This window comes from Falco rusticolus, chromosome 4 (assembly GCF_015220075.1).
Source record: "Falco rusticolus isolate bFalRus1 chromosome 4, bFalRus1.pri, whole genome shotgun sequence".
NCBI classification, from domain to species: Eukaryota; Metazoa; Chordata; class Aves; order Falconiformes; family Falconidae; genus Falco; species Falco rusticolus.
In genome coordinates this window covers 33,874,506-33,900,610 of record NC_051190.1, presented here as the reverse complement: position 1 = coordinate 33,900,610, position 26,105 = coordinate 33,874,506, and the positions used below count along the sequence as shown (strand labels likewise).

General features: G+C 39.5%; 2 protein-coding genes across 4 annotated transcripts in view; one reads left to right on the top strand and one right to left on the bottom strand.

Annotated features, from left to right (window-relative positions):
• The window catches only part of IQCK (IQ motif containing K), a 50,486-nt gene extending 31,807 nt beyond the window's left edge, over positions 1 to 18,679 (top strand). Inside the window, exon 9 of the mRNA XM_037382901.1 lies at positions 17,508 to 18,679. Coding sequence (XP_037238798.1) covers positions 17,508 to 17,533 — 26 coding nt within the window. The 3' untranslated portion in view covers positions 17,534 to 18,679. The remainder of the gene's footprint in view (positions 1 to 17,507) is intronic.
• Positions 8,922 to 25,836, bottom strand: GPRC5B (G protein-coupled receptor class C group 5 member B). 3 transcript variants are annotated; one of them, XM_037382900.1, is made up of 5 exons: positions 25,618 to 25,836; positions 21,180 to 21,313; positions 18,699 to 19,712; positions 13,950 to 14,062; positions 8,922 to 12,525 (listed from the first exon to the last, which is right to left on the bottom strand). In XM_037382900.1, exons 3-5 carry the CDS (start codon positions 19,702 to 19,704, stop codon positions 12,481 to 12,483), a joined length of 1,164 nt encoding a protein of 387 aa, XP_037238797.1. In that variant the 5' UTR covers positions 19,705 to 19,712; positions 21,180 to 21,313; positions 25,618 to 25,836; the 3' UTR covers positions 8,922 to 12,480. The 3 variants fall into 3 exon arrangements, with proteins under 3 accessions (XP_037238797.1, XP_037238796.1, XP_037238794.1); XM_037382899.1 differs by lacking the exon at positions 21,180 to 21,313 and having other exon boundaries at positions 25,618 to 25,835; XM_037382897.1 differs by lacking the exons at positions 21,180 to 21,313; positions 25,618 to 25,836 and adding an exon at positions 23,558 to 24,135.
• Between the last annotated feature and the right edge of the window lie 269 nt (positions 25,837 to 26,105).

Below are 26,105 nucleotides of genomic sequence, written 5' to 3'. Positions count from 1 at the left end.
GTTCTGTATACACTTGTCTAGTACTTTCAGCTATTTTATTTCCTAAGGGCTTTCTTTTTTTCTTTTTACCTGCATAAAATCTATAAAATTTTATTTTAAAAAAGCATTGTTCTTAAGGAAAGTAGTAAAAGAAATAAATATTCCTGGTTTAATGGCAAAAAACAATTGCGGCCCTATTAGCTAGCAGTTCTTACAGATCAACTGTAGCCTTGGCTTTGCAAGGTACTTCTGTAACAGTGAATATACACCGTGTGTGAATAATCTAGTTAAACCAAACTGAGACAGAAAGTAATCTTCACAGCAGGTAGAGGGGTTGATTTCCAGATACAGGAGGGAATATTTCTATGCATTCCATTCCATTTTCAAGCTGTTTTTCTCCTTTGGCAATAGAAGTTATTACTCATCTATACTGAGAGCTTTTAAAAAATACTTCTTTCACAGAAAGAATTTTTTCCCTTGGGAAGATGCAACCAGCAATGTGCTGAAGAACTCAGAATGTAGGTGTTCTGTCACTGGAAAAATCCTTGAATATATGAATGAGATTGCAGATGAAGAGTAGAACAGGCTGCATATTTTAGCATTGCTGGAGTAGGAACAGATGCAAATTGTCAAGAAGCAAGGAAATGCAGTCACTCACTCCTTATAAAGCTGTGATGTGTCTCTACCTGAATTATGAGGAAAGATTCAAAAGCGAAATATGCTTACTAAGTTGAACTGGGGAAGTCTAATCTGCGTACTTTTGAAGGATGGCTGTATGTAATTGTATGAAAGTAAATAATCATATCACATCAAAGCAGAATGAATTGAAGAAGGGAAAAAATGTTAAATTCAGTACCCAGGAAAAAATAGCTATAGTATGAAACTTCTTGGAATTTATTCCATAAACAAATAAACATGAGTATAGTCATGTGCTGTAATGGATCCTTATTAATAGTTCCATAAATGAAGTTACAATTGCATACGTGTCTGCAGGACTGAGTACCAAGGAAAATATTGAGAAGGGGATATATAGATATAGATATAGATACATAGATATATGGAATGACTTACACTAGGCTTTAAAAAATATTTAAAATGTACTGTAGGTAATAATGCTGGATTAGGAAAAGATATAGTCTGAATAGTTAATGGATTTCTTTAAGACTGCACCCCTGTGGTTTATTTAGAAAAAATCGGCTTGGTAAATTGTAAGGAATTCATCAGTTTTATGTGAGAAGTTTCTTGCCTTTCCCCCCCTCCAACTTTCACCAAGGGTGACTGAAATGTAGTCATGTTTTAAGAAGATTTTAAACAAAATTATTTGGTTTTAATTCCATCTGCTGTCTTTTACTGTAGCTATAATTCTTTAATTAATCTCATTATGAAGCTCTTCTAAGTGATGACCTCCCCATATTCCATGGTTTTACACTTTGAATATATGTTATATAATACATATATTAACACATATATGTTAAGATCTCAAATGTTTAATGTATTTTCTCAAATTATGTTGCTTCAAACTGAGCTATATAAAGAAGTTAAAAGTGGAAGGCTACTTGCTGTTGGTAGGACGCTGCGATTAAAAGAATTTGATTCTGTTGGTTGTTTTTTTTTCTTTAAACGTTACAGTATTTACAGGTAGTTTCTTTCTGAAAAGTGCTACAGTCCAAATAGTTTAAAATGAGTTCGTATATGTGATTGCTTTTGATTTAAAAGGACATATATAAGGTTTCGGTTACACAAAAGACCTTAAAACATCGTCTTTTTTCCTTTTTTTAAACTAAAATCCAAGAACAAAGCGGTGCCGATAGCTGAGTATGTGGTGGTTTTCATCAAGCCTAATTCAAGATGCTTGAGATGTTTCTGAAAGTTTAATCTTGGCACTAACAGCTGAGAATGTAGTGATAAAAGTCATAAGACTCATGATGCAGATTCCACTTTATTGGTCCACACCCCAGAGTCAGATGTCTTTGAAAAGTTATAAAGATTACAGTAACATTTAATTTCTGAAACCGCGTTGGGAATGTTTGGGAAAAAAAAGAAAGATGATAATTTAGATAAGCTACAAAATACGTGATCTTCTGAACTGTGCTTAGACAGGCACAGCAGTGTATCTGCTAGTGCAAGTCTGGACTAATCCTCCAGTACCAAAGCTGTATTTTTACCCATCACTCTGCAGTTTTTAATAATGATTTGTAATGGAAAAAAGACAACTGCAATCTGTTGATTTTTCTGTGATTATATAATTTGTTTGTTTGTTTTAAAGGAGATGAGAAATTCTTCATGGGTTTTCCAATCTTTTTTTTATTTTTCTTCTTTTAACCTTCTATAAGATAATAGTGAAAAAAATGGAGCATTTTTATTGAAAATTCTTGATGGTGTTTTTTGTTAGTTGGTGGTTTTTAGTTAGCAAACCCAAAATTTCTATAACTGAGAAGCATTAAAAGCCTGGAGAAAAGGCTGCCACCAGTTAAAAAGTAAAACCTCCAAGTAGTCCTGCAGAAAACCTAGACTGAAGACATTCCTAGTTAAAAAAAAAAAGGGGAGGGGGGTGTGAAGGCAGGGATAGAAAGACCATGAATTGTTAGTCTTAAAATATGATTCAGAGATTAGCAAAGTGGGTGACAGATTGCAGAACATTGCTACTTGCCCCAGAGTTCCCTTTAAACCCTTTAAACTGGTATTGGTCATTTGGATATCTTTTTTTCATGTAACTGTCTATTCTATCTCTTTTTTTCTTTTTTCTTCTTTTAACCTGATCATTTGTTTTAGTATGTGTAAGAGTTTAAATTTGGTGATTTGACAGAACGTATCATATTTTGCAAGTAGGAAACATTTCAGAAGTAAGAGGGGCTAATGGGTGTAAATAACAGTTTTCATGAAGCTGCCCAGTTTGTATCTTCCAGTATTTTTTTTCTCTTTTTATACCTTGAATTGTAAAAATGCCATCCAGATATATCCAAATGAATTCTTAAAATTTCTATCAAAATATTAGGAAAGCATGGTGGATTGCACAGACACATTCTGCTAGAGACCTTTCAGCCCTTTTTTTCTATCTCCATTACTAGATGTTGGTGTTTGGGAGTCTCCTGTACATCAGCTCTTGCTTCTCTAATCTGATCCTAAGTGAAGTTAAAAAAGCCCTGAAATCGTTTGTTCTCTGAAGTCACGGAGGCAAGACTAAGCATTTAACAAACTTTGTTCTGATTTGGAGGATTAGGTTTGTCCTGTTACTTTTATATATCCATTTTGCAGAAGCTTCTTCTGATGAGTGATCCTCTGACAGTTTCAGATTCACAAGTAGCAGGAATGTCTGGGCATAATTTCCATTTATTTGTTTAATGTACCTTTTTTCAATACATCATTCTCCTGTCACTAGTGACTGCAGATTTCCTGAAGTGAAAGGTTTCAGTAATAATTGTGTACATGCTGACTTTCAATAGTAAGAAGCTAAAATTATACACACTTTATAAAGAACTGTCTCTTTGAGTCAGGTCTTATTTCAGCAAGATTGCTGGTGGCTCCAGTTTCATGTTCAGGCTTCTTTGGCATTTCACTGGGAGGCTAGGGTGAAACTCCTTTCTCTCTATATATATTTTACTCTAAGCTCCTGCTAATAAGTTATTCCAATAGATTTTCTTTAATGGATTTTCATCTTCTTACAGTCTGAGTCTATGGTATTTTTGATTACTATTTTCAACTGTTTAAATTACTAAATGTAATTCTCATAGTTCTTATGTTTTAAACAAAATAAAGAGTGTAGGTATATAAACCTTTCATAAGCTACTGTCACAAACCAATTTTATTATACAGTAGTGTATAAAGTAGGTCATAGGTTGTTCGCTGTTATGCCGAAACAACCAAGTCTCAAACCAGAATGTCAGTCCTGTGCATTAAGATGAGGGAAAATTGTGTCTGTTACACAAAATAGATGGTAAATACGTTTGAACACTAATGCATCCATAAATAGGACAAAGGCTGGTCCTCAGATGTCTAATAGGAGTTTTGTAGATTTTTTGAGTATTCTACCCCCAGGGGCTAACTGAAACAGTAAATCCAAATACATCCAAAGCCAGTGCTGCCTTTCACCACCACCCTGCCTCAACAGTGCAACACGTGCATGATAACTGTGTCAAACGAGCTGCGTTTCCAAGGAACGTGGCAGGCAAACTAGTAGAGAACTTTATTGTAGTAGGAGTAGCAAGTCAAAAATAAGTTAACAGTTGTGCTAATCTCTTCAGAGCAACCCCCACCTCACATCCAAGTAAATCAATCACAGTCTCCACTAGTGCTTATTATTGTAGTGATGGTTGTAGCGTCCTATGATTTAGAATATGCACGCAACTAAAGCATACTTTAATCGGGTTCACTCTGTATTAAAAAATAAGAGTAATGAGACTGAAACATAGTGCTAACAAACTCAACTGTCCTGACAGTAGAAACCATGTGAGCTATATAAACTGTAATACTGGATATGAGATGTGAGATATTTTTTTTTAACTTACACTGTCATAGCACTTAAGGGCCTCAGTTGCTCTGTGTCTTAGGACTTAAAACAGGAGCAGGTGTTTTAAAACTACATGAAATACTGTGACTGTGCTGCCAGTGATGATGGTTGTGTTACTTCTGTTTAAATCTTACGTTGCACCTCCTTAGATTAGTGATTATGCATTCTCTGTAGTTAATTTTCACACATTCTGTTACAAAAACATCTTGGGAGTTAACATGTTTGTAATTTTTGTGGGAGCTGAATCCAGCCTCCTGTGAGAATGATTTTCTTGGCACTGCCCTGAGACTGGCAGCAGTGCACAGTTGCAATCACCACTGCATAACTGGCATCCTCAGGCAGTTCATTCTGCCCAGTTATGTCCATACACCTTTCCCCAGAGTGCAGGAAATCTCTGTAGAGAAAAAGAGATGATCTCCATTGCAGCAGAATCCCAGTTCTCCAGTGGTACCAATCTGCCAGTGTAACAGCACACAGTGACTAGGGACACAGAGGGATAAAATGGGAACTGTGCTGTTAAGGTTCAACTTCAGGTTTTTTTTCAATGCAACTGAAAATAGAAATGGGTCTTTCTCTTGCTCTGTTGAATGAATGATAGGATTCCTAAGGCTGAAGTGGTTAAAATTCAGCGTATGAAGGGCATGGTTGTAAGTTGGTTGTTCATATTGACATTTACACTATTCATTGCTTTTAGATATGTGTTGTCTGAAAGAAAGGTGCTGGCTTATCAGTTCAAAACTTCATGGGAGGTATGCTAATATACAAACTAAACATCTTCCTTAGGTGTTTCAAAATATTTCCAGCAAGTTTAGTTTGAGGTGTCACAGCCTGGAAAATACATTTTTCCAATGGAAATTTCTAGTGAAAAGACTCAGCCAGGCAGCTCCTTTCTCCATCTTTTCAGCTTATCTGAATCCTGAGGACATCTTACTTTTCTATCTGCATAGGAAGCAAGTATATGTCGAAAACTATTTAAATAACTGCCTGAAATGCAGAATCATGCTGACAACCTGTGCTTCTTGGTTAGTGTGATTTGATTTGGAATTGTTATGCTTAAGTAACACAGGTTATGATAAGACACGGACGCTACTGACTAAAAGCACTGCCAGCAGCTACCTAAAACCCCTGCTCATTTTAATGTGAAACTGTGTGAGAGACCTGGGGTTTTTGGCCTTATTGAAATTTTTATGAAATATTTGCAAAGGCCAGCCTCATCACATCAAGGAATATTAAATAAAATTCGACACAATAGTTAGTGTTTTGTATATGGGACATTCATAATCACGAGATATTTAATCCACTTTGATTTTTTTCTCCTTACCAGCTGTACAAACAAAAGCCTTAAAATCCAGAAGTGTCTTGTGCCAGCAAGGCACTGGGCACATATTGCCTTGATGGTTGTAGAACACAGGGCATATCCTGCCACTGTGGTCATATTTTGAGTTCCTAAGGTATTTTCTGTGTTCCTCATCATCATATGTCACTTTTCTTGTGTGTTTTCTATGAGCTGAGATCTTCCAGGTTGGTAATGCATTGAGCACTTGAAATTAGCACATGGGCCTATTGCAGCCCAGTGTTCTGGGTACTTACGACGAGGATTTTGTTTGGTGGTTTTCAGTTACATGCTTTGTAAGTGTAACTAAGCTCTCCTCAAACTGTATGTACAAAAGGGGATTTTTTGGGCTTATTTGGCCTTCTTTGCCTCTAGCATAACTTTTATATATAAATGTCCCAACAAACTTGCTTGGTATGGATGGTGTACAGTACAGATGCATCTTCTGAAGTGCAGGGAGTAGAAAAACATATTTTTATCTTTATAAGTTAAAAGACAGTTTGTAAAATATTCAAATATTAAGAACAGCGTATGGCAGCTGAAATCACAGAATTAGACTGAGGAACCTGACTGTTGTATCAGCAGAAGAAAAACATCAGGTTAATCTGTATTACAGCACTCTGAAAGAATACGGAGCTTTGAAAACAGCTTTCACAAGGGGGTGGGACATTTCACTTTTATGTAGAGCTTTTGTTCATTTAGAATTGTTTACTCCAGCAAGCAACCCTGTGCTCTTTGTTTGACTGATTTTTCCCATTTGGCAGACCCTTTGCAATCACATGGATAACATTCTTCTTTCCACTGAGACATAGAAAAACTATTCTTTATTGACCTTGCTTGTTGTCCTAAATGACAAAAATATATTTATATACTAGGTGAACTGTATGACTTCATCACTGGCTTTCAATTGAAAATTCTTCAAAGCAAAAACCTCAAAGAGCTGCTTTCATTATTTTTTTTTTTGAGCAATCCAGTAACTTCTTACTAGCAAACAATTCTGCCCTCAGCTATCCATGAACAACTCCCACAGATGGCACCGAGAACTGTGTACAAGTATCTGAGTACTGAAGCTGTGTCAGAACAAAAAAATACCATAGAAGAAACAGGTCTTTTGGGTTGGGTGAGGGATTTTTATTTATTTATTGAACAACAGCGTATTTGCTGTGGAAATAAGGATGTTTACTTTTTTGTTTCTGTGGATGTTTTGGGAAGTATTTAATGTTTTCTTTTATATGGTTGCAGTGGGAAGCAAATCAGAAGGCTCAGAAGTACACACACAAAATCATTCAACATCTCCATTTTAGTTTTCTCACCAGTATCACAAAACACAGAGCTCATGGGCTAAATTTTGTGGCACTGATATAGAAACACTCTTAGCATTAGTTTTACATGTGAGGTGGCGTAAATCAAAGGGAGATTATGTAAGGACCCAGCATGCTAAGACAAAAATCAGTCCTAGTGTAAGTAAGCACAATTCTGTTAAAACAGATGGAATTGTGCACATTTAGTCAAAAATAGTGAGTCTGTGTTTATCTTGTGTTCCTGAGTTGCAAGCTTTTCTGACAGGGACAAAGCTCTGGATGAAATAAATGGGGTTACACCCACATGTAGGCAAAGATAAAAACTAAGGCAAAAATCTTCATTTAGTATAAACTGGAGTAGCTTCACTGACTTCTGCAGAGCTGTGACAATTTATACTGAAACAGAACAAGGTCTTAAAAAGATGACTCAGGACGAGTTTGGTACAGTGCTCTGGGTGATGCTCTGTTTGCATTTAGAAAGGAATGTACTCTGAATAATTAGAAAAGATAAGGTGGACACCCAAAGGAGATAAGGAGGCCATCAAGTCAGGAAATCGTTGAACAAAGAAGATCGAAAGGTCTAGTCCACCTAGATCCCACCTATTGTGAATGGAATGATTAGGTGTTAAAATCAAATGAGTATGTGTGTCAAGATGGTGTCTAATCTCTCACAAAAACGGTATAGAATACCTAACTTTTCACAGAAAACTTCAGAGCTAATTTGTCCGGTGCGAATCGGCTAGCTCCCCAACGCTGCACAAAATAAATACCTTTGCTGCTTAAAGACAAAATTTGTCTCTGAGCAGTTACTCTGTGCCGTTTTGGCATCAATACAAGTCCAGGCTCTGTTCATAACAGCCAGAAATGCTGTGCCTCTGCAATTCCAACCGAAGGCAGTAAGAGTTAGGGTTGCGCTGCATTTCTGCAGAGGAGAAAAAAAAAGTCAAAGGCCCTTTTGTTATCACTTAGCACATGTGCTGAGAAAGTGTAAAATTAAGATCACACAGGATTGCTCAAAGTGCTATCACTGTATGTGTACATACTTACTTAAATTGCAAGCAGAATAAAAATCAGATTGGCCCCCCTGCTAAGGAGCCCTCATCTTTTTAACTCTGGCTCAAGCATAGTCCTATTTAGGCCTTTATAATTTCATAATTAGAGAAGATATTTGCAGTTCTACTACCAATTCCATGCAAGTCAAACAAAGGCCTAGTTGTTTCGAATGAAAGCCTGATAAAACACAGATACCTTCTAGCTCTTGCTGTGGTTCAACATGGATTTCTTCCATCACTTCCATAGCGCCTTTGTCTTCACTGTTACACCACTACCCACCCCTTGTGGTTTTCAGTCCTGGCTGATGATGCTGGTTGTTGCACCCAGTCAGGAAAATCAAACCAGCTGAAGAAAAATCTCTCAACCTGCATCCTTCAGCCCCAGCTGTATGATCCTATCCCCTGCCCCCCTTGTCATAAGCACTAGCAATTGAGCCAGTACAGGAAACTGCTGAACCAACTGGGGGGAAAAAAAAAATACGTGTAGTGTTAGGAGTTTGGTGGCTAAGCTCCTTGACTGGTTCATGGTGGCTTTGATAGGTGTCAGAGCTAAGGGTGAATTTGGGAATGTGGCCAAAGGTGAAAGAGTGTGCCCCATGACTCTAGGAGCTGGTTTCCTTTAGTTTAACTTAGCTTATATTGCAAAATTGCCACGATGTCACCACAGGACAATGGTGTCTGTAGCATGCCATTAGTTTACTGTAAAGGAAAAATTTTAAGTGGATTTTAACAGCAAGTTAACACAAACATTGTAAGTAAATAGTAAAGCCTTTATTCTCGTTAAGAACAGCATTTTGAAAATAAAACATTTGCCCATGCTTTACAACCTTTGTAGTTTTGTATACTTATGTACAGTCATCATGGTACACATTGATTGTCTTGAAAATCCTTTAAAGATGTACTTAATAAGATACCAGTATGCAACAATCAGCGGAAAAAAGGGTACGTTATAAAACACACATTAATACATTTAATAAATATATATTATCTATCAAAAATGAGCTTTAGCTCTCATCAATTAATAAAAAGCACCTGCTTTGTAATCCTGTAAGTTGGCAGAATAGTCTAATTGTTTTATTATAAAAGCTACAATGTTCCCTTTTGCATGGCCTTTGGTTAGACCCAAGGCATCAAGCTCAAACAAAGCCAACCAAGATGCCTGTGTTTAGACTAAAACCAGAAACATCTAGTTCTATAGTATTTCATGTACCTTGTTTATAGAAACAACTGTATGTATTGAGAGTGTTCTGAAGATGCTACATATTTTCTGGCAAGTGTCAAATGCCCTCAACTCATCTGAAAGCAGGACAGGATCTGTAAAGTATGGCTTTGAACTTTTTTCCAGCCATCGATTAAGAGACAGTTATTATAAATCTTATTTCGGTAATTTTTTTTTCAGGTGCTTTACAATTTCATTTTTATGCATGGAAACACCATGAGCACATAACCATCAAGGGACAACATAGTAGCTTTTATAGTATAAAAGCTAATTGTAATTAACTGAACTGCGAAAGGCTTGTGCTTGCTTACTTACGTTGTTCACAGATGCTCTACATTCTAGATAACTTTCATAAAAGGCAAAAGTAAATACTGTAACAAAAATATAAGTTAACATAAAGGTGCCTTTCTTCAATTACAGTTTTATTTGGGGCATGTAACATCACAGACTAGTGACTTTAAAAGAAAAAGTTGCTTATTACTAATTGTATAAAGTTGTAAAATAAAGACCCTCCTAATCTATTGCCACACCTTCACCACCACAAATTAAACCCAATCCTGCTAATCTTTAATTTTATAAATAGTCCACATGACTAACCCAGTGAGACTAGTCATGTGAGTAGCAGTTTGTAGGATCTGGCCATATCTTTGTATAAGGCCTCAAATTCCAAAAAACTTCATCAGAAGCAGGATTGGGAACTCTATCAATTCAGTCACATCTAGAAAAAGAAAAAAACCGTTTCTTAGGATAACTATATCTTATACAGATTTTGTCCAAGGTCTGTAGAATGTGTATTATAATTCATAAATCTTGGTTGTAGCATGATAAACTTTTTAAAAGAAAGCTGTCCTACCATTTATGCCATGGTCATCTTATATGTTTTTACAATAGAGTTTCATTAGTTTTTTTAAAAATTTGTTTTTTAAAAGCAAAATTCTGCAGGCAAGTGATGGTAATAGGTTTTTTATTGTTCCAAATGATGCATCTTCTGGGTAACTATCATCTTAAATACTATCTTAATTGATCAAAGCTTTGCTTAAAACAAGCAAACTGTATTTCTAAGTTGCTGGATAGCATGCAATATCCACCCCTACCCTACTTGGTTACTAAGGCCATCTAGTTAGTTACAAAATAAAATAAGCAATCTCTAAAACAAGCACATGCTTCCTTTGCCTCGAGGAGGGAAGGGCAGGGGGGACTTAACATACTCCTTTTCTCATGCAGGACAAAAACATTGCTTCTGGAAGAGAAGGGCTTTGAAATAAAACCCCATAAGATGATCATGGCAAGAATGGCAATATATATTTTTCCCATATATATATACACATATATATCTCTGTGCAACACTTAGGGACTGGTCTTGCAGCCTCTGTACCTGTATGTAGACCTACTGGTGTCGATGGGACTACTCGTGGGAGTGCAAGTCTGCAGGACTAGGTTCCTAATTCAGTAAAAATGGAGGTACATGAAGAATCAGGAAGACTCTTGAAAAATAAAAAGCTTGTCTTTCTTTTGCAGTATATAGCAAGTAACTTCTTTCTGTGAAGCTACCAAGCTATTCATTTATTAGTACATTATATTTTTTTAGTCTGAAAATATATATTTTTATTACAGCATATGCAAAGTTTAATTGTTATATGTTTCCTATGCCCTCAAGTAAAAACAATTAGCTTTTAGTATCGAGGAAAGCTTAAGGTTAACATTGGCCAAACAGTGAGGATACAATGATGTTTTCAATGGCCGATATGTATTAAATGTTAAATAAAGGAATGATTGCTTAAACATAATGAAAAACCATGGCACAAACAATGGGCAATGGGAACCTTTTAAATAACTGGGAGAAAACAAAGATAAAAAGCTTTGAGAAAGTCTGTCTTCTATCAACTCAAAAAAGGGGAGGGGAGCGGAGGAGTAGGGAAGAAACCACCTTAAACAAACAGAAACAACAACAAACCACCTCCAGCACGGAGATTCTACTCGCTAGGCACTAAAATGCACAACCACATCAAAATGCACAAACAACTGCAGTCAAGGGGACGACTCCTACGGACAGGGATTGGAAAGGGAGGTCTTGACCCTACTGCTGCTGAGTTTCTCCTGCGAGGGGGTCAGCACTTCTCGGTCGCCACCGCTCTCCTGCTTGGCAAGAGCAGCCCAACGGAGCAGGCTGGCTGGGGCAGCGCTGTGGGTTGCCTTTAATCCACCATCACAACCAACGCCTTCTGGCAAACCAGTCACCTTTTCTCCCCTGCTACATCTTTGCAAAAGTATATCCCTCCAGAGTATCACTTCATGGCTTTGGCTGTAGGAGACGTGAGAGCGCATGGCTTTTGCTTGCACCCGGGGTCAAGGCTGGAATAACGGGAATTGATCTCGCGTGGCCCAGGAGAGCTGCCTCTCCGTAGACCTACACTTTTTCTCTCTGCCTCAAGAAGCTCCATAACTTGCATGAAACCTGCACGGACCTTTCATCCCTCCAGAACTGCATTTCCTACACCAGCTTTTTAAAGAGAAGAGTATCAGCCTACAGTGTAATGGTAATTTAGTTGCCACGGAGTGACAATGCTTGACTACACATGATGCTACGTGACTGTACAGTACAGTTAGATAATGAAGCAAACAACGTACTGCTCATGACAGTTGAAATGAAGGGAAAAGGAGCAAAATGGAAAGAAATTCTGCATGTTTTCACACTGTAGTGGCAATCTCTTGTGGCAACGTGAATTAGGTTTAAGTGAGAGGAGGGTATTTTGCAAGCAACTGGCAACCAACAAAAACAGGCTTGCCTCGCACACTAGTTACAGACAAGAGGATATCTTACATTTCAGAGTACAATATCCCCCTCTTCCAATTTAAGGTATGCCTACTTCTATTTTTAAGTCAGATTCAGCTTCAGGTTTACAACTTTGTTTTTGCAATTATCAGTTCGATGGTGTTCACATTTAGACAAAATCCTCTGTAGGATTTCGAAAGCTCCTGGATGTTTTGTTGCTTTGTTCTGGTACTGTTATGGATTCCTCCCTCAAAGACACACTGCCAGAGAACAACATCTGCAACAAGGATTCTTATTCTCTACAGCCTACAGCCTTTCACCAGAGGTGTCGTCCAGTGTAACTTGGCGGAGCAGTTGGTATCTGGAAATAAGGATAATAAACCCGTAACTGAGAGATCTAGTCTGTTCAAAAATCAGAGTTATCATGCTACATGTACATGACAGCTTTCCAGACAGTAGTTCCAGAGCAAAGTGATACAAAGACACTCATCTTCCACAGATACAGTACATTTACCTCTCTGTAAAAACCATGACTGTATATACACATTAATCTGATTTTACTATCTGATGTTCTCCATTCAGCTTTCTATCTACCTCAAAACAAAGCAAAACAAACAAACAAAAAAAAACCCCAAAGCAAATTCTCTAGCTTCTTCATCCTTAAACTGCCTTTTCCCTGAGCTGCATATTCTGGTATCAGAAAACATGGGCATAGATGAATCCAAGCATCAGGCACAGATGAACCTAAACATCAGAAGGATGCTATTCATTACTGACAGCAAAGCACCAGCCTTTTCATTTTATTCAAGTTGGTTATGTTTCCCTCTGTCTTACCCACACAGGAGAATCCTTGTTATCTAGTCCCTCTTGTTCACTAAAATCAACCAAAACTTTACTTATTCAAAAACAAAAGACCTGCAATCAATTCACATTATTTGGTTTTAAATGTAGAGGTTGAGTTATGGAATCAGCTCATGATTCAAAATAAAGAAAACCCAACTCACATGAGTATAAACTGGCTAATGGGTAGATTTTTAAGAAGCATGTAGGTATGCATGAAAAACATGGGTATGAAAATTACTCTTTTTCAACAGTATGCCTGCTATATGAAATGTCTTCAAATGTAAATTACACATCACGTGAAAAACATTTAGAAAGTCTGTTTGGCATCAGATCACTAAGCCATTCTTACAACAACCAGGCTGCAGAAAAACAGGTCTATCAAAGAATGACATGCCAAACTATTGTCTAAGAAAGAAAAATCAGCGCTATTAACATTAAAATATTCTGTATTCCTCTTTTATGAATCTCTTTCCCAGAGACACACACATCTGTAACTTACAAAGAATCACATACATTTCACAGGAAAACGGAAGGTGTGTGAGAGACTACAACTGTCTGCAACAATGATTCTTAATTATAGTAACGCACTGGCCTGTAAACGTTTGTGTGACTCACATCGTCTTGAAAAAAGATCAGGTTAGAAATTGTGCCACTTCATAGTTAATTTGAAAAGGCCGCTGACTACATAGTTTCACCAAAGAAGTTGGTTCACTCCAGCTACACTGCAAAATGTGAATGGCCAAGTAAAGAAACACAAAATACTTCATAATTACGTATTTTCTAGAGGACAGTGAAGTATTACATGCATACTTGCTGCTCAAATTTTCATTTATAGCTTCCCCCCTGCTGTGAATAAGCTAAAAGCAGGTTTTTCACTTAGTAGTGGTTGTATGTATCAGTGTATATGGAAGATTTCTTAAATTGTCACATTTTGATACTTACAGTCCCACCATTTAGCACAACTGCCATCTCAGTTGGCTGATAAACATTGCTTCTAAAAGGAGCACTAGGTCGGCTTCCCAAACTGCCGTTTCGAAATCCTGCTGTTCTTAGCGCTGTGATTAGAAAAGAGAGAGAGTTTTTAGGAACACAATTAATGCTGTGCATCTCCTCTGAAAGCATAAAAGTATCTTGTTTCCAGTTTAGTTATTGTGAGCTTTGCCACTGATTTTAACTTCCATGCTGCTGTACCAGTTTTCACGTTGCTTTTGTACAGCAGTTTTTCTTACATAGTTGGGGATGGATGTCAAAAAAATCAGTTTTACATAAAATTAACAGTGCTGTGGAATGGGAAAAAAAAATACTGGAATCAAATTTTTGAAGTTTGCTTAGTCTCATTTCAATACGAGCAAAATGTGTTCAGTCACCAAACCTTTGATGTATCTTGCACAAAGTATTTTGCAAAGTGCTTACTGTATTGTTCTGGATACTGTGGGGTTAAGTAAAATGATATTACATTTTGCTTTCTATCAAATTCAGAGGACAGGGATCCAAAACATTGCTCGAGCCAGTAAGCATGCTCACACCCCCCCTGAGCATTACTTCAGCGTGACTAGCATATAAGGATTTTCCAGATGTTTCAGATTATATTTACTCTGAGAAACTAGAAATATGAAGTAAATACTGCTTTTGAATAGCTTAAACATGGCAAAGGACTGAAGCAAGAGAGAAGATACTGATTGTCCTTCTGAACGCTTATACCAGAAATACATCAGCCTCTCCATTAATTTTAGCACAGGTTTGGATTCAAGATGTATATTCTGACTGAGAGATATGCACAGTTAGGGATATGCTTCTTTCTCTCTAAACCAGTCTGGACACATACAAACTCCCTTTTTACTTTGGGGGTAAATAATGGCTTCACTGAATTCAGATGCAGCCAGGGAACAGAGCTCATTTATCCATGTGACGTGCGTAGTTACAATGGGCAATACTCATCTGTGAGCTGGTAAATAGAAACATGCCCAGTTCAGGCACCTGGGGCAAGAATTTCTCTTTGATTTAATTCAAATTGCAGTTCTACACTCTCTGGCTGAAATCGTGAATGAGCTGAAGTTTACAAGAATTTCAGCACAGACTTTAATGAAGCCAGGATTTAATATAGCTGCACCGTGTGGAACAAGATTTAAATGGATCCTACTGCCATATGCTGTCCTCTATCCACTGATACTTCTCTCTTTGGGAGTTGTGCAGAGAGATGAAGACAGTATTGATTTAGCACAGAAATTCAGAAACCCAGTCCTGCAAATGCCCAGTTGTTGACTTCAGATACACAAAGACCCTCACTTGCTCTGTATTTTAAAATCAGCAATTTTTGCAGAACACTGGGAGAACAAAAGATTAAAATGCCTAAATTTGAACTATGTATTTTTTATTTTATATTTAACTATCTCAGGGTCAGTAGTCTTTTTTCTTTGTAGTTTGGCTCCTTATTGCATATTAAACACAAATGATTGCACTGGTATTTGCTAGTACACGTAAAGAAAAAAATCTCTTTATAATGCATACTATAATTAAAATAGTTACACAAAATTTCATGGTCATTTCAAAGTTATCTTAAAGAGCTAGTAGATTTAATTTCATATTGCTGATTTTTCCTGCCCTATTATTGTTGCAATAAATCTAAAATTCTTTTAACATGTGTTGTGGACAGAATACTCATTTGGGATTTTTTTTCTCATACCAGTTTTACCATTTTTCCGTGTACTTTTTCTTACTTAGTATTAAATACATCTACTTGTGTAGAGTATGTATAGGTAAAAAAAAAAAAAAAGCACCAAGAAGATTTGAGCAAATGTGTCAAATTCTACTTTAATACATATTTTAAATGTTGTTAACTTTGTTTTTAGGCATTGGCTCTGAGGGTGACTTGTAGTACTAAGTTATTAAATCAATTTCAGCAAGTACCAGAGCTGCTTAGGCTTGGGTTTCTGGACAGCTGTAGCATTCTACATTTCACATCCAGATTTTTCATGTATGAGGCAAATTCTCTCTGCCTTACAGAAGTTGCCCTACTAACGTGCACTTCACTTCTGGAGAGCACCGAGAACTCATTCAAGTTGCCTTTTTCCAAGGTTTCTAAATATTTTACTAACATGTTTACAAGACACAGGTATGAGAATAACTTTTCAGTAGATATTTCAACTTATCTATCATATGTATATTAAAATCTCTGGTTAGTATGTTGTTTAAATAACTACTTTAAAATAGTTTTCCTTTATTAATGCTTAATGATATTGCTGGAATAGAACAGTTCTCTATATGTGTAACTTGGAGCTACATTTTGCTAAGACTGAGATTAGGAGAACATACGCTTGTTTGAACCTGTAGTTTAAAGGTTGTTCAGATCCTTAAAATGCTGATTAAAAGAAGAGCAAAATTACTAAATTACTTTATACAAGTATTAATGGAAATAACAAGAATTTATGGAAAATATGTTTATCCAAGCATGTTTTCTATTTCAAGCTAACTACTTACTAAAATACTGCAGTTAGGGAACTAAGAGGTGTTTCCTGGTTATGAAGTCTTCCAAAATTTTACAGCTAGTGGATCTTATATTCTTAACTATCATATCAGTATGCATACATATATATCCAAATAAGTATAACTGAAGAAAGTACCCTTCCTTTAATTTCTAAACTCTTAATGATGAATTCTTGAATTGAGTTTAATTAAATGAATAGAAGAACATTCTCTACATACCTGCTAATAGATTCCAGGTGCTTAGCCACTGACAACCATCAGTACAGTGATCTGACTTCAATTAACACTTCAGCAGCCATAATATGTGACTTGAGTATTATTACCTGTATTTACTTTAAGTCTTTACCATACTAGTGAGTTTTGTCTCCAAACCCTGTTGGCCTAAGCCTGTACTTAAAAGAACTGCTGCAAAGGAATAAGGAATTTGTTTTGATTTATTAAAAATGTATGTATCCTTCTCCCACATGCCACAGGAATAGAATGACATACATTTATTATGATAAATATTAATAAGAGCATCAGATAAGGAAATCTATTTTGTATTGTACTGTGTAAGATTCAGAGATTAAAAAAGAACATAAATTGCACTATAATAGACACTATAATGATTGTACAGCTATCACAGATCTATCCATTTCACTAAAAAAATTAATCACTGAACAATTGCATCAAAAGGGAGCTTCCAGTTCTTTTTTAAAATGTATGCATGAATGGGAATAATACAAAGTGAATAGATCCAATTTTGTTCTTAAATCTGCCTTAGTCAGAAATAGCTCCACCAAAGCCACTGAAGCTACCTTAGTATGAAATTAATTTAATGGGGGATGGAGGACAGTTAAAAAACAGCAACAACAACAACAAAAATTGCTTTACAGTCCACGGTAAAGCTGCCTCTCTCTGCTTGGTGCTCTGGAACATTAGTAATAAACAACCATTCTTTTATCCATGTGATTTTTTATTTGTTTTACTACTGCCCTTGGTATATACTCATGGAACTTCATTCCTTTCTGTTCAAAGCTTCCATACTAGAAGGAGACCTTTGAAGCTCCTGCTAAAACACTCAAGAGGAAAAATGCCTTCCTGACCTGACCCTGTGCCGAACAAGAGTGCTGTTTCCCTCCATGTCTCATCTATATCCAGAGGAAATATCAACCCCAGAGGAAATCAAAGATACGTAAAGATTAATAGGAAGGTGGAGTGCCTGGACAGTGTGCCCCAAGACTTCTTTTGGGGCAGCCAAAGCAATGTGGCAACTACTGGCTGGGATACCAAAGTCCACTTCTCAAATTAGAGTGAATGAAAAGCAGCGTGACTAGGAACAAAATCCTTTACTGAACTGTGGGACACCACCAGACTGCACCTGTGCTACATAACACCATCGGGCTCGTGCTTCCCATCGCTGGTCACGTAAGCATCCCTGTGTATTTTCTGAGATGGGTTAAACGTTCAGCAATGGTTTGGATCTCTTAAGCAACCAGTTGTTCCTGGCCCTTTCAGTAATCACTGAAAAATGTTTTCATTGCAAATTTTAATGATGTGTCATCACACACTGTTCTGTGTCACTAAACAGCTATGACAAGGAAGGCAACCATTAACTTGAAACCTCTGTCTGTGCATACTCTGTTCAGACGTTAAAGCCTTCAGAACAAAGACTGCCTTTGAACTTGTCTACATGCCACTTTGCACTCTTCCCCCCCAGTGTCACAAAGTGGCACTAAATCTTATTTTAATGGGACTATACTTAATAGTAATAATTTTGCTGATCAAGAGGCTGAGCATTTTCTAACATAGAGCACTTCCTTGATTTTTTTCTTGGGTTTTCAGAAAATATTTCATATTAAATGTTGTTAACTGATAACGACAAAAAATGTCATTTAAACTATTTTAAAATAGAGGCTGCTTTTTCCACAGTGAATCTTTTTGGCTTTCAGTGTTGGCTTTGCATTTGAAATTGTTAAGTTTTTCCATGAACAAACTACATGCAGAAGAATCACTTTAACCAAACACATGTATTTTCTGTACTGCATTTTTTTCACTCCGCCCTCCACTAGATGATATCTTAATGAAAACTGTAAAAGGGAACAATATGTAAGTTTGCAAAACATGGCATTTGTCATGACCCTTGTTTTGAACACCTGAAAAACAATGCATACAGATGGTTTTCTTGGCTACTACAGAAAAATACAGTTTTCTTTAGTAAATTCTTACCTGCATTATGTTCATCCATTGAAAAGGCTTTATTTTCCATGTAGCTCCGAGGAAGCTGTATATCTTCCTCAAAAGCAGTTTCACGCATCCTTGGCTGTGAAGTATCAAAATAATTGGGAGTGTTTTCCTGCTGTGATGGAAGGATGGTACAGTGGACCTCTGGGATGGCGTGAAAAATAACAAACACCCAACCACTGGACACCAGTGCAATAGCAAGAGTGGGATCACTCCATTTGTCTCTTCTCTTTAGCTCAGCATTACCAAAGAGGTACATAGTCATCCAGGCTACCCAAATCAGAATGGAAAAAAAAAGTGTTATAATGAGGCATACTCCATTTTTCTTCCATTTCTTAAACTTTCCACAGAGAGTGAAAAGAGAAAATCCCATGGTAAATACCATGAGGAACATAACGTAAATCAAAGCCATAGCAAAATCCATTGGTTCGTAGCTGCAGGCCAACTTGTTATCTCTGACAATTGTCAGTATTAACCACTCGGTTGCGATAATGACCTGAACGAGCATCAGGCAGATTGCCACACCAGCTAGATGCCAGCCAGATGGACTCTTCCCATGTCGAACTAGTCTATGAAGTCTCCAGGTTTGAGCTAGCAAGCACGAGAAGCACAAAGCAAAGATAACTCCCCACAGAAATCTTCGGGTGGAGCACACCATTTCATCTTCTTGTATGATGAAAGCAAATGTCAGCCCAAACAGTCCGAGAGTCCCAAACAGAAAGAGGAAATGTATTCCCAGGGGGCTCTTCTTCTCTTTGTCCTTGATGAAGGGCAGCCTCACCAGCAAAATCAGCATCAGCAGCAATGTGGTCAGCACACCTGCCCCCGCAACTGCCTCCACAACTATGCCCCAAATGGCATCCAAGTCACACAGGTAAACATACTGAGGGAGAAGATCCAGTCCACACCCTCTAGACGTACTGGAGTTTTCAGAAGAGCCATAGCTGATCACGAAGAGGAGGAAGAAACCAATGGCTGGATAGGTTTTCATTTTTCTGTCTGAGACAACAAAATATTCGTTTGTTTAGCGACAGTTCACTTTGGAGGACTTCACAGCAACTGCAAGCACAGCTCATTTCAATAGCCCATGTTTACTGTTTTTTTGCACTGGCTTTGCAGCTGGCATTAGCCCACCCCTAGTCCCCTTTGCTGCCCTCCCTGAAAGCTGCTTTTGCCTGCTGAACTGGGAATGAAAACTGACTCATTTCTGTGTTTGCACAGACTGAAAATATTTCCAAACACTGCGCCTGCAAATATGCTAAAACACAACCAGAAGAAATTATGTATGCTGTTGCAAAATAATACATTATCTACAGTACTTTATTGCTCAAATTCAGGTGCTTAATGTATGTGTAAATTGCACTGGGCCTGATGCAAGTGTAAGTTGTATCAAAATTAGACTGTTTCACAGCCTTGCTCCTATTACTGGGACAAAGGCAGAGTCAAAACCACTTTTTTTTTTTTTTAAGGATACAGCAGTCCCAAGAAAATAAACATTATGCTTTTTTTTTAAACAGAAGAACTTCTTTTCATGCTCAGTCAATAGGCAGTTATAATATTCACTCCTTTTATCCTCTTCCAAAGCCCAGGTATTCGATTGCATTTGCAAATGGGAACGGCTGGCTAGAGAAATCCCATATTCTGTGACAATAGTGCATACATGCAGTGTCATCAATCAGCTAATCAAAAATGAATGACTCATTGTGCTTCTTAGCAAATATAAAGCTATTCAAAGGAAACAAACAACAAAAACCAAGAGCATCACTTTCCCTGTTCCAGAGAGCGAACAATGGTAAACACTCTAGGAACACAACATGTCCCACCCAACCATGAGGACCAAAAGCCTGGACAAACCCCACTTAGTTTTAGGAAGAACATGGGTTAGGTGCTTTAAAAAGATATATGTTGTGGCATTTGCTTTTATTAAGCAAAGCTGGGCAAAGGAGATTGTTCATTTAAAGGTTACATCTTTAACAATCTGCCCCAGCGATAGCCGCCCTGGAAAGGCAGCCTGAAGCGAACACTACATGTACCAGATATGAAACCTGACGCTATTAACCTTCACTTGCATAGTTAGTGCTGCCGGTTCCAGCAGGATTATGTTCATTGATGTGAGCAAAGTGCCTAGGTGAAAATGTGGAGTAAAACATCCATTTGTATGGTATGTCCAGATGGAAGAAAAGCACCATATAAACAGGCAATAATGTTCCTCATGTAGCTCACATGCCACGTTGAAGACAGAAAGCGAGAAGCAGAGAAATGCTTGGGAGCTCTTTCGTAAGGTAGACAAACAGCCCTATCCGAAGATACTTCATAAATCAGAAATGCTTTTAATGAAAACATAAAAAACTTTAGTGAGAGTTGAAAATGCTATAAAGTGACAGTACAATGTTGTATCAACAGGATCAGTGTTAACCAATACAAAAACTATTTACATAGACTGTCCGAAATGGTAGAGTCTCTTACAGCTGAGAACGATGGGGTTTCTTCCTGTGCATTACAGTCCTGTAATGACCAAAGTTAAATCCTGAGGATCTCAATCTTCAAACTCATGTTCATTCCCCTTTCACTGCATAACGACCAATGCCCATTTTCAGCCTCTGCCGGGAGACAGATGATGGAAATTATACTGCTTCCTATTAGAGGCATCAAGACAGTAAATGTGCTAATATAAATGCATAATGACTTTATGGTCTTCATTCGTGCAACAGACAAGAAAGCTTATTACAAAACTTCATCTCAGAAGTGGAAGCTGTGACAAATAATGTGATCTGAGACTGGACAAACAGGAAAAAGGTAATCTATGATCTTTCCCTACCCATAGAAATTACAGTATCCTTGCACCGTTTTAAGGGCTACAATGTTCTAATGATGCAATGAGCTGCAGCTAATGACTAATGATTTTTTTTCCCCTACCTAGCTTTAATTTACTTTATGGTGAATTGAGGGAGTATTTACTTGTTTATGTCTGATTGGTATAACAAGTTTCTCAATGACTGTCACAACACTCATGTTAAAAACACTGACTTTACAGACATAAAACTAATCATCAGTGAAATATATTCATTTTTGTATTGAATATGGTTTCACTCAATAAGTCTCCTTGCTCTGTGAGTACATAATTAACTAGAAGGAAACATTCTGAAAGTGATTTTGCAATTCCTTCTATGCATAGGCAGTTCCTACTTCAACTAGTGCATTTACTCTACAGAATATCCAGAATATCCTAAGAAGTGTGAAATGGTCAGTGCCTGCTGACACAAAGGGAGGCAATCCACTGGGATCTACTAAGGCAATGCGGCAAACCACTGGTTCCAATTTCAAGAAGCAGGACATCATATGGAAAATTACTCAAAATTCATTCTAAATGCCACCCAAACTAGAAACAAACAGCCCTTAAGTGAGGATCATGTTAATTTTGCACTATCCTATCACTTACAAATTATAATGTGCATGTACTAAATCAGTTTCAATACTAACTTTATTTGCTATTCTCCAAAGACCTAGGGGGTAATAAATTAAGTGCAAGTATCCCCAGTTCTAAGATATTTTCCAGTTTTCTGGTTACTTTATTCATGTCATGTAACCCTCATGTGATTGAGCTATTCTAGGACAGTCTGTTTCCATGGAGATTGTGCTGCATGGGTAAGCAGTCATATTGTCAGCCCATCATTTGTTTCCTCTTCCTATTTGGAGGTGTTTGTGACGGGGGGGGGGGGAAGTAAGGGAGGGTTAATAAATTTGACTTTTTCACCCTCCATGAAGAAGTAGTGTCTTTTGAAAAGGAGGAATTAAGCTGTGACAAAATATATTGAGAATTTAGACAAAATATGTATTCAGAAATGCAGAAATGTTCAAGTCAAAAGGAGTTTTCCCAAGTTACTTCCATTTGTGAAATTACTTTTGGGAGAGCTGATGGAGATCAACAGGGGCTCTCTCAGAAAGCTCCCAGGCAGCTATAGTACTGACCAAGAAGTCCCCAGGACTGCTGACAGGTATTCTTGGTGTGACATTGTATTCCTACCAAATGTCAGTAAGTCTCACTGAACGCTAGATCTGTCCACACCAAAGCTTGCAAGCAGGGCTTAAAATCCCCAAATGGGGAATCTTTTCCTCACCACTGCTATCAATACATGGCTGTACGTTTGCAACCTGTTGAGTATGTATTTCTGCCTTACTGGGTAAAAACTGGCAACGTTAACACAAGTCACTGTGACGATACCTGCCAAAATCCTCTTTCCAACACTGGAACTCAGCACAGAACTCAAGACAGTTGCATAGACAAGGGAAAACATGGCATGTACCAGTTCGGCAAGGGAATACCGCAACTTCAGCTGAAACTATAGATTCAATAAATATAAGGGAAAACTGGAAAGCTGTTTTGGAAAAGAGAAGTATATCAATATGTTTTTTTTATTAAGATAGTGTTTCCTCAAGCCTGTGCTGTGGGCAGAATGGCAGAGTCTTGTCTCTCTCAAGACTTTGTAGTAAAATCTTCTGTATGCACATTATCACTCATAGTTAATCAGCAACTACAGAGGAATAGTATTTTTACCTCTCTATGTCTAGACTAGCTCTTAGCAAAGTTATGCAATCTCGCAGCGTAACAATAGCACTGTTTGACTGGCACTTCTCTTCTGTTACCGGAGAGCTACAGCAATTGTAATACAGAAGTGTCACAGAAACATTCCACCACAGGTACAGCAAGTGGCACCAGTACATCCCCCGCCTAGCCGAAATGGAACTGTTCATACCGAAAGAAATCAGCTTGAGGTGGTTTGTTTCTTTTTTCCCCAGATCCCCCTCCAAAATTATATTTCATTAAAACTGTTAAGCCAACATACCTGAACTCAGAGCAATCCCGAGCATGTAAAATGAATCAATAAGCCTTACACATTTCAGGCAAAAGCAGCAAACAACTAGCAGGACAGCTTCCAAATCCAGTCCTCACTTTCTGGTCCAAAATCTGCTCTCAATGACAACAGTAGTAACTCGACTGTTTTCAACAGAGTGACGTACCCAAAATTATCTGGTGTAGAATCTCTACAGAAATTGCAGACACACAGCTGCCCCAGTGGGTATGAAGTACAATTACAAGCAACTAAGCAGAAACAGAAAATCTCACAGTTGTCATCAAAAAGTTGTCACAGTTAAAAATCAATGAGGCTTTTCATAGCTAAAGTCTTCTGACCAGGGATTGCAAATATCTCTTAGCTGGTCAAATAGATACTGGTCCATGCTGCTAAGGAACGTCTAGACAGAATAAATCTGTAACCATGCGAAGATTTAAGGTTAGGCTATTCCTGGTTAGATGTATTATCTGTCCCCCTTTTTAGAGTCCTAATGTTAATCAATGGATACAGGAAGATGCATCCAATCACAGAGAAGAAAAACAATCTAGTAAATAAAAGCAAGAGTAGCCCAAATAGTAACCTGCTCTGCCACACACAGGCGGAAGACTGGTTCACTGTACCATTTCCCAAAGAAAACCGCCCCCACCACGAAGTGTTGTGGAGAGACGCTAGTGAGTGAGGAATTAATCACAACACGGGATCTCTGCCAGCTCCTTTTGATCAGATCTGAAGAATGAGCTTCAGGACTGGTAACAGAGCTGCCACAGCCAAGCCGAGACCAGATGACTCAAGAGATGTATTTTCAGAATAATAATTAATAGTGCAATTGTGCTTTGTATGCAAAAACACAGCAATGATTTAGACAACCCCTTCATTAGAATAACACGCATCCTGCTAGGTACAGCCTCACGGTTACAGAAGGCAAAACCCCACTCCAAAGAGGTCATGTAGAAAAAGTGCTGCTTTCATTTAGAAATATGTTGCAATGCTGAACGGAATATGAAATGATCTTTCTAATGTTGTAGGTGCTCAGGTCCCTTGGGTCAGATTCTGTGTATCACCTGTGCCTAGCTACTTCTGATTGTAACGGCTGACGTTCATGACGCTACTGACAGCAATCAATTATAGCAATCAATGTTTTTCTTTTCTTTGCTAATTCTCAGACTGTTTCTATTCATGTCACAGCCTCCTGACCAAGGAGTTCTCTCCACCGGATTGCTTCTCATGCAGCGAGAGAACACCTCAACACCGGCACTGGGGGCTGCTGGTAAGTGGCAAGCATAGCACCGACAGGCACTGGGTGTACGGGGATGGCAGCCAGCCGGGGTGCACAAGGAATCAATCCTGTTAGCCTCGGGATAAGCGTTAGCTCAGGTGTAAACAAAGGGCTCACATAAGTGCTAAATCCTACCGCCGTTCGGCTCGGGGAAGAGGTGACACAGACACGGGGCTTTTCATTAACTATAGCGAAAACCGCCGGGGCGGCGCAGCCCGGCCGCGGGGCTGCACTGCGCACCCACCGCCCCCGCTCTGCCCCGCGGGGCTGCACTGCGCACCCACCGCCCCGGCCCCGCGGCGCCCCCCGGCAGCGCGGGTGCAGAGCCCGGCAGGCCAGTGCGAGCTGCCTCCGCTCCGGGCTCTCCGTAATCCGCCTGCAGCCGCCTCCTCCTCCTTCTCCTCCCGGTGCCCATCCCGCTCCAGCCTTCTCTCTTTTGTCCCTTCCCTCATTTCCCTCCTCGCTTTCCTCCTCCAGGCTCTGTTTCCCCATCCTGGCTCCGAACTCCGCCGCCCGCCCCGCCAGGCTCCTTCCCCGCTGCCCGCCGCGCTGCGCAGCCCCCTGCTCCCGCCCCCCGGGCCTGCCCTATATCCTCTCTAATCCGCACCCCCCCCCAGCCAGCCTGTTGTCTGCCGGCGGCCACCGGGCCGATTCCGCGGGCAGCGCAGGGAGCGGAGCCGGGCGAGCGGCTCCACTGTGCCCCCCCGCCCGCAGCGCTGCCCCCCAGGGTCTGTCCCGGGGGCCGGTCCCCCCGCCCGCTCGCTCGGTCACTCACCCGCTGGCTGCTGCGGCCGAGGGCGGCGGGGCAGCTCTGTCCGCCAGCCCGCCGCAAGTCACATCCCGGCACCGGCGGCGCGGCGGCTCCGCGGCGGGAAGGGAGCGCAGCGCCGAGCGCCCCCGCGGCGGCGGCGGCTCATGGAGTGCCTGGCGGCGGTGCGGTGCGGTGCGGTGCGGTGCCCTGCCCGCCGCGTTCTGCGCCCGCCGCCCCGCTGCGCTACGGCCCCGCGGCCAGCCCCCTCCCACCGCCCCGCCCCGGCTCGGCGCGGCACGGCACGGCAGGGCTCGGCACGGCGCGGCAGCGTACCCCGGGGGCCAGCGCGCCCCCGGCAGCGGCGCCCCCTGCGCCCCCGGAGAGGGGCAGCCGTGCGGCACGGTGTGCGCGCACACACACGGGCACACGGACACACCGAGCGGCGTGTGCGGCGCGGCACGTATGTGCCGCTATGAGCGCAGGCTGCACAGGCGGACATACGTACCCCTATA